General features: G+C 42.2%; 1 protein-coding gene and 1 pseudogene across 1 annotated transcript in view; one reads left to right on the top strand and one right to left on the bottom strand.

Annotated features, from left to right (window-relative positions):
* The window catches only part of SNTB2 (syntrophin beta 2), a 128,617-nt gene that overhangs the window by 75,101 nt on the left and 40,987 nt on the right, over window positions 1-12,529 (top strand). Inside the window, exon 3 of the mRNA XM_003262936.4 lies at window positions 7,322-7,532. Within this exon, the coding sequence (XP_003262984.3) occupies window positions 7,322-7,532 (211 nt within the window). The remainder of the gene's footprint in view (window positions 1-7,321; window positions 7,533-12,529) is intronic.
* On the bottom strand, window positions 11,766-12,396 carry LOC115836992 (annotated as a pseudogene).

The following is a 12,529-nucleotide window of genomic DNA, read 5'->3' as shown; positions in this document are numbered from 1 at the left end:
AGGAAGAACAAGGTGTTCTTAAACACTCCTTTCGGAAATGTAAATCCGTGTTCTTTGCACTGGTTCACAGTGCCTCAGTCATCTTCACATTGGCTATTTTCCATGTAAAGGGTAAATTTTGCCTTTATAATGTGTAAAATTATATGATTATTACTAAGTTGAACACATAAGTTATATCAAAGACTTTGCTAAACAGAAGTAAAGTAAGTTAGACTTATAGAATCCTGTGTACCTAAACACTGATTTGATTCATCTGATCAAAATGTTAATTGCATTTCTCAGAAAATCCTCTGCTTTGACAAGAGGCCAAAACTTCACACATTATAGCTGTCTCCTCTTCTCCCTTGTGGACCCAAATGATTACTGGCAGATTGTCTCCATATTTTTATTAGCAAAGTTTTCATTGGAATTTTCTTTTAAAATAGCAGTAGGCTTTACAAATTACTTTGTCCCCTTTGTCAGTTTTTTTTTTTTTTTTTTTTTTTTTTTTTTTTTTTTTGAGATGGAGTCTCTGTTGCCCAGGCCAGAGTGCAGCGGCATGATCTTGGCTCACTGCAAGCTCTGCCTCCCGGGTTCATGCCATTCTCCTGCCTCACCCTCCCGAGTAGCTGGGACTACAGGCACCCGCCACCACGCCCGGCTAATTTTTTGTATTTTTAGTAGAGGCGGGGTTTCACTGTGTTAGCCAGGATGGTCTCGATCTCCTGACCTTGTGATCCACCCACCTTGGCCTCCCAAAGTGCTGGGATTACAGGCGTGAGCCACCGTGCCCGGCCCCCTTTGTCAGTTTTAATGGTTTCTTCAAAGGTGGACTCTTTTGGATCCTAGACTCATCAGTCCTATTTTGGAGCTTCTTTTCTGTTTCTTCTAATTTAATTTTCTATTTCGCAATCCCTTTTCAAGAAAAATCACAAAATTTTTCTTTTCATAAAAAACTGATTAACTGGCCAGGCGTTACAAAAAAAAAAAACTGGTTAACTGTCAGTGGGAAATAACTTACTGTCTACTATCATCTTTTTTCAGCCCAGTGGTCCCGGCATCTACTTGTGTTTAATCAGGCTTAGTTTTATTTTATAACAGATTTATTTTCCATTCTTCCAGTTATTAATAACTAGGATCTGAGACATCAGGATTTTCAGAACTCAGACTGTGTCAAAGGAGAAATGTCTGAGAGATTGTCCTAGGAATTGTATGATGTGTAAAGACTTTCAGAAGGTGAACATTCTGTGCCTCAAGAAGGATGAACTGATTGCTATCTGTAGTGCTAAGTAGGTCAGTAGGAGGAGTGAAGGAAATTTCTGGTCAAGGTTTTGCAGCTGAACTTTTAGCATGTGCTTAAAAGATGTTATACTGGTTACAGTGCCAAAGCAACTAGATGGAAATAAATAGTCCGTCTAGAAAATAGTCAGCCAGATATATTATCTGAAATAAGGACATCATTGCCTCCCCCACCCAGTTTGGTGGGATGAGGCTGATTCTGAATCTTCTGCTAGAATGAGGGTGGGGCAGTCACTGGCCACTCATGGGGAATGCTGACAGGCTTTCAACCATACCACGTAGAGTAAAGCTGCATGCTTTACTCCCACTTCCAGAGGTAACTGGTACCACCGCTTCCCCGGCCTCTTAGGGATTCTCCAACATGGATTGGCTGGGATTTGGCTCTTTCCACTTTTCTTAAGTCAGCTAAGTCATTTAACTCCTCTGTTTACTAGCTTCCAAAATTTTGTTTTAGTCACTCCTCTCCTGTTCTTGGATTTGTAAGATTATGCTTTTAAAAAAATCCCCTCTAGTTTAGTGGTAATTTCTTACATACAACCCCAGAAGCACAATCCATAAAGAAAAAACTGACAACTTGAACTGCTTTAAAATTTAAAACTTCAGCTCTACAAAAGACACTTAAGAGAATGAAAAGACAAGCCACACATTGGGAAACAATCTTTACAAAATACATATCCAATAAAAGACTGGTATCCCAAATATACAGAGGGGCCAAGCATGGTGGCTCATGATTGTAATCCTAGCACTTTAGGAGGCCAAGGTAGGAGGGTCACTTGAGCCCAGGAGTTCAAGACCAGCCTGGCAACATAGTGAGACCCCATCTCTACAAAAAAAAAATTTTTTTTAAAGTAGATGGGTGTGGTGGTGCACACCTGTAGTCCCAGCTAACTGGGAGGCTGAGGTGGAAGGATCACTTGAGACCTGTGTGGTCATGGCTGCAATGGGCTCTTAGGATGGAAGAATTTCTGCCCAGTAATCTGTGTCCCTACTGATGACTTCTGTGTGTAGTCTCATTCTTCTTGCGTTGAATTAAATCTCACCAGGCCATTTCTGTCTTTATGTAATTCATCTCACATCCCACCATAAAATTATTTTATTATTATTTTTATTTTATTTATTTATTTTTTATAGACAGGATCTCCCTTTGTCACCCAGGCTAGAGTACAGTGGTACTCTCATAGCTCACTCTAGCCTCGAACTCCTGTGCTCAAGAGATCCTCCCGCCTCAGCCTCCCTAGTAGCTAGGACTGCAGATGTATATCACCATGCCTGGCTAATAAAAAAAAAATTTGAGGGCCATGCACAGTGGCTCACGCCTGTAACCCCAGCACTTTGGGAGGCCGAGGCAGGTGGATCACGAGGTCAGGAGGTCGAAACCATCCTGGCTAACACGGTGAAACCCCGTCTCTACTAAAAATACAAAAAATTAGCCGGGCGTGGTGGCGGGCGCCTGTAGTCCCAGCTACTCTGGAGGCTGAGGCAGAAGAATGGCGTGAACCCAGGAGGCGGAGCTTGCAGTGAGCCGAGATCACGACACCGCACTCCAGCCTAGGCGAAAGAGCAAGACTCCATCTCAAAAAAAAAAAGATTTTGTGGGGGCCAGGCATGATGGTTCATGCCTATAATCCCAACACTTTGGGAGGCTGAGGCGGGTGGATCACCTGAGGTCAGGAATTTCAGACCAGCCTGACCAACATGGTGAATCCCCCTCTCTACTAAAGCTACAAAAACTAGCCAGGCGTAGTGGCACATGCCTGTAATCCCAGCTACTTGGGAGGCTGAGGCGGGAGAATCACTTAAACCAGGAGGTGGAGGTTGCAGTGAGCTGAGACTGCGCCATTGCACTCCAGCCCGGGCAACAAGAGGTAAACTCTGTCTCAAAAAAAAAAAAAAATTGGTTGGGGTGCGGGGCGGTGCAGTGGCTCACACCTGTAATCCCAGCACTTTGGGAGGCTGAGGCGGGTGGATCATGAGGTCAGGAGTTCGAGACCAGCCTGGCCAACATAGTGAAACCCCGTCTCTACTAAAAATACGAAAACTAGCCGGGCGCGGTGGCGGGCACCAGTAGTCCCAGCTACTCGGGAGGCTGAAGCAGGAGAATCACTTGAAACCAGAAGGCGGAGGTTGCAGTGAGCCAAAATCGGGCCACTGCACTCTAGCCTGGGTGAAAGGGCGAAATTCCGTCTCAAAAAAAAAAAAAAAAGTTTTGTAGAGATGGGGTCTCACTTTGTTGCCCAGGCTGGTCTCAAACTCCTGGCCTCAAGTGATTTCCCCGCCTCAGCCTCCCAAAGTGTTGGGATTACAGGCATGAGTCACTGTACTTGGCCTAATTTTTTAAAATTGTGGTAAAATACATATAAAATTTCTTAATCGTTTTTAAGTGTACAGGTCAGAGGTGTTAAATATTCATATTTTTGTACAACCCATGTCCAGAAGTTTTTCTTCTTGCAAAACTAAAATTCTCTACTAATTTAAAAACTCCCTATTTCACCCTTCCTTCAGCTCCTGGCATCTGCCATTCTGCTTTCTGTGAGTTTGCTTTAGATACTTCATAAAAGTAGGCTCATACATTATTTCTTCTTTCGTGACTGGCTTATTTTACTTAGTATAATATCCTCAATGTTGATGCATGTTGCAACATGTGTTAGGATTTCTTTCCTTATTAAGGCTGAATAATGCCATTATATGTATATACTACATTTTGTTTATCCATTCATCCATTGATGGACATTTGGGTTGCTTCCACCTTTTGGCTATTGTGAATGATGCTGCTATAAACATGGGTGTACAAATGTCTCATAAAATTATTTTTTAAGTTCATTGTTTTGATCATGTTGCCCTCCTGTTGAGAATTCTAAGTGATTCTATGTTACTAATAGTTACCAGTTAAGGCCAGGCACAGTGGCTCACGCCTGTAATCCCAGCACTTTGGGAGACCAAGGCAGGCGGATCACGAGGTCAGGAGTTCGAGACCAGCCTGGCCAACATGGTGAAACCCTGTCTCTACTAAAAATACAAAAATTAGCCAGGCTTGGTGGCGTGTGCCTGTAATCCTAGCTACCTGGGAGGCTGAGGCAGGAGAATCGCTTGAACCCGGGAGGCAGAGGTTTTAGCCGAGATCGTGCCACTGCACTCCAGCCTGGGCAAAGAGTGAGAATCAATCTCAAAAAAAAAAAAAAAAAAGTTACCAATTAATATTCAGACCTAACCTGCTATTCAAGACCCTCTAAATTCTGGAACCAAGCTACGTCGTAATATGTTTAGGTATAGAATAGGAAATCAAATAAAGAGCTCATCAGAACTGTATCTAAATAAAAAGCAAATAGCTTAAAACTTGGTATCTAGGCTGGGCGCGGTGGCTCACGCTTGTTATCCCAGCACTTTGGGAGGCCGAGGCGGGCGGATCACGAGGTCAGGAGATCGAGACCATGGTGAAACCCCGTCTCTACTAAAAATACAAAAAAAAATTAGCCGGGCGTGGTGGCAGGCGCCTGTAGTCCCAGCTACTCGGAGAGGCTGAAGCAGGAGAATGGCGTGAACCCGGGAGGCGGAGCTTGCAGTGAGCCGAGATTGCGCCACTGCACTCCAGCCTGGGCGACAGAGCGAGACTCCGTCTCAAAAAAAAAAAAGAAAAAAAAAACTTGGTATCTAAAGGTTTTCCTCTGAGTAATATGACCTTTCAAATATGGACTTTTCTTAAGCCTTTTGGCTGTTCACAACTCTTATTTTATGTTTCTGTTTTCTAGAACTTTTGTCCTATTTTGCTGTTACCATAGAATTTTGACAGCATATAAAAGATGGATAGACTGATAGGGTAGGCCTGGAAGTAGCTAGATGATCTACTTTTTTCATCACTGTATCTCCAGTACCAGTGCCTAGCACAATATTTGGCATATAGTAGGTGCTCAATAAATGTTTATTTAAGAAAGGATAGACCAACCAGAATTCAAATGAAAATGAATATTTGCAATACAAAATATGACAACTTAAAGTATTTGGAATTATAAAGGGTTTAGAAACTGACAAAAAGAGCTTCAAAGCAGAAATGCTAGTGTACTTGTAAATTGCTTATCTTTTTGACAAGTGGCATAGAATCTGATGATAGTGCTTTTAGGCAGCAAAAGCTGTCTTCAGAAAATAATGCAAAGAAAACTCTCTCCCTGGTCATTGGCAGTTTGTCAATTTGTAGCCTACCATGAAAAACACTCCTAATGGTTTTTTTTTCCATTTTAAAAGATACATACATACATATACTCACAGCAGATATATGTATTAGTCATTTATTTATTTATTTGACTTTTAAAATTCATCTTTGCAAGAACTTTGATTAAAACACAAAACAATATTCAATAGATTGCTTTATAAATAATTTTTCAATGTATATTTAAAATATTTTAGCTATTTTCTAAAGGTTACTTTTGAAATATAGATTGTTCTCGGTGAGCATTAACTAATACAGAGCAGTCATAGTGTTGATCTCTTAACTATTTTTCTACCATAACTCACTAGAGGTGTAATCATATAAAAGTACCCAAACACAGTTCCAAATTTTCATGAAGAGTAATAATCTTCTGCTAATTTTCTTTTTTCTTTTTCTTTCTTTTTTTTTTTTTTTTTTGAGAGGGAGTCTCGCTTTGTCGCCCAGGCTGGAGTGCAGTGGCGCGGTCTTGGCTCACTGCAACCTCCGGCTCCTGGGTTCAAGCAATTCTCCTGCCTCAGCCTCCCGAGTTCAAGCAATTCTCCTGCCTCAGCCTCCCGAGTAGCTAGGGTTACAGGCATATGCCACCACGCCTGGCTAATTTTTGTATATTTTAGTAGAGATGGGGTTTCGCCATGTTGGTCAGGCCGGTCTCAAACTCCTGACTTCAGGTGATCTGCCCATCTCAGCCTCCCAAAGTGCTGGGATTACAGGTGTGAGCCACCATGCCTGGCCACTAATTTTCTATTTATTTCACCTAATGTAAATTTCAGTTCATTATATGGCAGTACACCTTTTTAAGCTGGCACTACTTTATACCAGAATTTCCTAAATGTTTAAAAGGGTATCAGTTCCTTCTTTATAGTGTGCCTATGTGGTTCAGCAAGCATGCTTTTCATTTCTTAGACATAGAAATTAAGGCAAAGTGATCTACTGTAGACTCTACAGTAGGTTCCCTCAGCTTATTACATTAACACTGAAATGACAGATCCAGCAGTTGGTGTTTCTTTTTTTAATTTTTTCTCAGGTTCAGTAACTAGCCCAAGTTCGTCTTTCTGATTTTTTTTTTTTTTTTTTTTTTTGAGACAGAGTTTCGCTCTGTCACCCAGGCTGGATCTCGGCTCACTGCAACCTCCACCTCCCTGGTTCAAACAGTTCTACCTCAGCCTCCCCAGTAGCTGGGATTACAGGCACACACCCCAACGCCTGGCTAAATTTTTTGTATTTTTGGTAGAGTCAGGGTTTCACTGACTCAAACTACAGATCTCAGGCAATCCGCCTGCCTTGGCCTCCCAAAGTGCTGAGATTACAGGAGTGAGCCACCGTGCCTGGCCTCTGATTTTCATCTTTCCATATGTTGTTTTCTTTGGAATTGGACTCTAGGGGATTAAGACAAAGTATCTTTTTTTTTTTTTTTTTTTTTGAGACGGAGTCTCGCTCTGTCGCCCAGGCTAGAGTGCAGTGGTGTGATCTTGGCTCACTGCAACCTCTGCCTCTCGGGTTCAAGTGATTCTTCTGCCTCAGCCTCCTGAGTAGCTGGGATTACAGGTACCCACCACCATGCCTGGCTAATTTTTTATATTTTAACAGAGATGGGGTTTCACCGTGTTGCCCAGGCTGGTCTCGAACTCCTGAGCTCAGGCAATCCGCCTGTCTTGGCCTCCCAAAGTGCTAGTATTACAGGCGTGAGCCACCGTGCCCAGCTGAGAAAGTATCTTTATTTGAGTATACAAATTTATTTGAAGAATGCAAAATTAAAATAGATTTGCAGTTATGTATTTTAAACCTGGCAGGTTTGGTGACTTCTGTCTTAGCTCACTTTTTTTTTTTTCTTTTTCCACACAGATTGATAGAGCTACATTCTCCTGATAGCAGGAACACGTTGATCCTACGCTGCAAAGATACAGCCACAGCACACTCCTGGTTCGTAGCTATCCACACCAACATAATGGCTCTCCTCCCACAGGTGTTGGCTGAACTCAACGCCATGCTTGGGGCAACCAGTACAGCAGGAGGCAGTAAAGAGGTCAAGCATATTGCCTGGCTGGCAGAACAGGTAGGCTGGGAGGCAGGGCAGAGTATCACCTGGTTAGCATTCAGTGCCAGGATGGTTCCTCATTTAATATATCTGTAATACTTACCATGCAGTTAGGTCCTGGATATCTGGCTTGCAGATCTTTTGTTTTTCGGTATTTTGTTTCACCTCCTTTTTTCTCCTTCGACCTTTGGCTATTTGTTGCTAATTATCCACTCAACCAGAAGTAGCTGACATAGTAATCACTATCATACTATTACTAAAAAGAAGTTCTTATTACCATCTCTATCCTTAATGACAGAGGATAATTTTCATGATTTTAGATCAGGGTCAGCTAACTTTTTCTGTAAAGGGCAAGATAGCATCACAACTACTTGACTCTTCTGTTGTAGCAAGACAACTGTCATAGGCAATAGGAAAATGAACAGGTGTGACTGCGTTTCAGTAAAACTTCATTTACCAAAACAAGTAAACTGGTGGTTGGCTGGATCTGGCCCAAGGGTCATAGTGTCCCAACCCTTGTTCCCTACTGGAAGAGCTTCTAGGGGCAGCAGGCTGTAGTTGATTCCCCTGCTCTGGGAAAAGTTTAAAATATACAAAATATTTTACAATTAGACAGAGGTACATTTGTCTTCCATAACTGAAAAGTGAAAAAAAAAAAGAGAAACAAGAAAGCCTGAGTGGATGTTGAGTGAAAGGAAAAGAAGAACTTGAAAACCCAAGTTATTTTAGATCCCAGGTTTGACAAAAGGAGAGTAAAAGTTCTATGTGACATTATATCTTTTTTCTTCACCATCAACTAGGCTAGAGGGGCTTGAAAAAAAAGGACTGGACTAGGGGGTTCAGAGATGAGTGTTTAAGTGCTAGCTCTGTTTTTCACTGCTTTTGAGTCTTTTTGAAACTTACGTTTTGAATCCTAGTTGTGCGTGCAAAGGGCCAGGGAGTGGACTAAATAACTGGTTTCCAAAAAAGCAGAATCGGCACAGGAAGGATTTTGTTCTTTCATTTTTGATTTTTTTTTTTCAAGTACAGTTTCCCACTGGTTCCCACCCTCCATCCCAACATAGTTCTAACTTTTTTAAGTTGAGGTTGGTTTTATTTATTTGAGGAGGATATTGTCCCCAAAACAGTTCTGATGTGGTAGGTCTGTGGTGGTGCCTGGTGATCTTGGTGGTACCAAGTAATTGTGGAATTGAGGAGCCACTTTTGGTCACCAGCGAGGGTAATTTTTTTATTTAATTTTTTGCCTCTTCTCAACTTTTCATGAACATTTCAAATAAAATTATAATAAATGAGAATGTAATATTAGTACAGTGATCATTTCTATAAGGCATAATTAGAATAAATAATGAATGAAAGTCATGGTATAAGTACTTATGACTTTGAAAATTTTAACATTTTAGTTGTATTTATCATTGTGTATTTTATATGCTAGTTGAAAAACTGAATTGAATGGTAATTGTTCTGTGCTTTTGGCATTGTTCAAAATCCTCATGATTTTAAAAAGGTAACACATTCACGTGGTTGAAAAATCAAACAAAAAATTAATGGGTGAAAAGTCTTGCCCTCATTACCGTTACCTATCCACCTGTTATGCCCTTTGCCCTGGAAAGGTAGCAACTCTTATTCCTTTCTATTGAATCTTTTGAGAGTTTCTTTATGCAAATAGAAAGAAAATGTAAGGCAGGGTGTGGTGGCTCATACGTGTAAAACCAACACTTTGGGAGGCTGAGGTGGGAGGATCGCTTAAGAACAGGAGTTTGAGGCCGGGCGCGGTGGCTCAAGCCTGTAATCCCAGCACTTTGGGAGGCCGAGGCGGACGGATCACGAGGTCAGGAGATCGAGACCATCCTGGCTAACAGGGTGAAACCCCGTCTCTACTAAAAATACAAAAAATTAGCCGGGCGTGTTGGCGGGCGCCTGTAGTCCCAGCTACTCGGGAGGCTGAGGCAGGAGAATGGCGTGAACCCCGGGAGGCGGAGCTTGCAGTGAGCCGAGATCGCGCCACTGCACTCCAGCCTGGGGGACAGAGCAAGACTCCGTCTCAAAAAAAAAAAAAAAAAAAAAAAAAAGAACAGGAGTTTGAGACCAACCTGGTCAATATGGCAAAACCCCATCTGTACAAAAAATTTAAAAATAAAAAATGAGCTGGGTGTGGTGGCATGCACCTGTGTCCTTTCACACATGCACTGTCCAGATCCTTTGGCTCCTATGTCCAGGTAGATCAGATAAGGATATCAACATTATCTGCATATATTCAGTTCTTAAGTTTCTGACAGCAAATAGTAAAACTTTGGTTAGTAAGGGATTTATCCAAAGGTTCACATCAGTTCCTAAGTTTGGATAGTGAGAGTTCAGTGGGTAGGGGATATTTCTTTTTTTTTTTTTTTTTTTTGTCATGGAGTCTCTCTCTGTCGCCCAGGCTGGAGTGCGGTGGCGCGATCTTGGCTCACTACAAGCTCTGCCTCCCGGGTCGTTGATACTAATTTTTATGTGACTGATTTTACCCTTTAACTGGTTATATTGGTTTTTGTTTTTTTGTTTGTTTTGTTTAATTTCCGTGTTTACAGTGTTGTTTTTCTTTTAATTGGCAAATAATTATGTATATTTATGGGATATGGGATAATGTTTTGATAACTGTATACATTGTGGAATGCTCAAATCAGGCTAATTAACATATCCATCACCTCAAATATTTATCATTCTTTGTGGTAAAAACATTTAAAGTTTTTTATTTTAATGTATTTTGAAATATACAATTTTTTTTTTGAAATGAGGTCTCACTCTGTCGCCCAGGCTACCGGAGTGCAGTGGTGCAATCTCAGCTCACTGCAACCTCTGCCTCCCAAGTTCAAGCAATTCCCCTGCCTCAGCCTCCCAAGCAGCTGGGATTACAGGCACATGCCACCATGCCCAGCTAATTTTTGTATTTTTAGTAGAGATGGGGCTTCACCATGTTGGCCAGGCTGGTGTTGAACTCCTGACCTCAGGCCATCCAGCCGCCTCAGCCTCCCAAAGTGCTGGGATCCGGCCAATACATTATTATTAACTATAGTCACCATACTATGCAAAAGATTACCAGAATTTATTCATCCTGTTTAATTGAAACTTTGTATCATTTGACCAACATCTCACTTTCCCCATCCACCCCTTATCCCAGCCTCTAGGAACTACCATTCCATTCTACTTTTTTTTTTTTTTTGAGACAGAGTCTCATTCTTTCACCTGGGCTGGAGTGCAGTGGTATAATCATGGCTCAGTGCAGCCTCAACCTCCTGGGCCCAAGCAGTCTTCCCACTTCAGTCTCCTGAGTAGCTAGGACTACAGGCACGTACCACCACACCAGGCTAATTTTAAAATTATTTTTTGTAGAGAGAGGATCTCACTGTGTTGCCCAGGCTGGTCTCAAACTCCTGGGCCCAGGTGATCTTCCCACCTTAGCCTCCCAAAGTGCTGGGATTACAGGCATGAGCCATTGTGCCCGGCCTGGGTATGTCCTTTTTTTTTTTTGAGATGGAGTTTCGCTCTTGTTGCCCAGGCTGGAGTGCAATGGTGCAATCTTGGCTCACTACTATCTCCGCCTCCCAGGTTCAAGTGATTCTCGTGCCTCAGCCTCTTAAGTAGCTGGGATTACAGGTGTGTGCCACCATGCTCAGTTAATTTTGTATTTTTAGTAGAGACGGGGTTTCACCATGTTGGTCAGGCTGGTCTCGAACTCCTGACCTCAAGTGATCCACCTGCCTCGGCCTCCCAAAGTGCTGGGATTACAGGCGTGAGCCACCGCACCCTGCCGGTTATATTCTTAAAAGGAAATTTTTTTGAGTCCACCAAATGGAGGACATGTGTTATCTATTAAATGAGTTTTTTTGAGCATTTGAGTATTTTTTTTAACTTTGTTTGCCAAGACTTTTTAATTTTAGTGATATATACAAAATAAATGTAATTTTTTTTTTTTTTTTTTGTGGCAGAGTCTCACTCGCCCAGGCTGGAGTGCAGTGGTGCAATCTCGGCTCACTGTAAGCTCCGCCTCCTGGGTTCACGCCATTCTCCTGCCTCAGCCTCCCCAGTAGCTGGGACTACAGGCGCCCGCCACCACGCCGGCTAATTTTTTGTATTTTTAGTAGAGACAGGGTTTCACCATGTTAGCAAGGATGGTCTCGATCTCCTGACCTCGTGATCCGCCCACCTTGGGCTCCCAAAGTGCTGGGATTACAGGCGTGAGCCACCGTGCCCGGCCAATAAATGTAATTTTAATCACTTAAGTTCTTCCTTATCACTGAAATATGTGCTTTTCTTTATTCTTGAACGTCTTGAATCTGATGTTGAGGGACCTCCTGAACTGGGTTTTCTTTTTTTCTTCTTCCTCAGTTTTGGCTTGCTGGAATGCTGTGGCATAAGGCTGTCAAAGAGTAGGATTCTCCCCTTAATCTTCACTGTCTTCTACTTCTTCAGTTTCTTCTACTGGTTCAGGAACTTTCTTTTTTTTCTTTCTTCTTTGGAGGTTCACATTCTTCAAGCATATTTTTCGGACAGGCGTAACTTAGGTGTCCACTTTTCCCACAAACATAACACTTAGATTCATCAAGGTAGTTCTGCCTTTGGGTGAACTCAGCTACTCTTCTGTTGTCAATAGTGATGCTTGTTTTTATCACTCTACCAAATAACCATTGTTTATTGCCCTAGTACTGTTTTGTGCAGAGTATTTTATCCAAAAATAAAATAAATGCAACCTCTTTACTCTTCCTGGTATCTTTATATTTCATTATAGTAACCTTTACAACTTTGCCATGCTTGGAAAATACGCAGTATAAGTCATTATTTGTCAGGGAACGGGCGAGGTGGATACATGCTCTGTGCTTTTACTTGGAGCCAACTCACCACTCATGTCTTCAGGTGGGGCAGACCCAGGAGACCAGAAGGGCGAGAGCCGTCGGCTTAGCTGGGGCTAAATCCTGACTTTTTTGCCCCTCACAATGGCCTTGGCATCACATGTCCTGGGAAGGGTCAGGTGCAGAGAC

The sequence above is a fragment of the Nomascus leucogenys genome, chromosome 2 (assembly GCF_006542625.1).
Source record: "Nomascus leucogenys isolate Asia chromosome 2, Asia_NLE_v1, whole genome shotgun sequence".
NCBI lineage: Eukaryota > Metazoa > Chordata > Mammalia > Primates > Hylobatidae > Nomascus > Nomascus leucogenys.
This window is presented reverse-complemented; position numbering and strand designations above follow the sequence as displayed.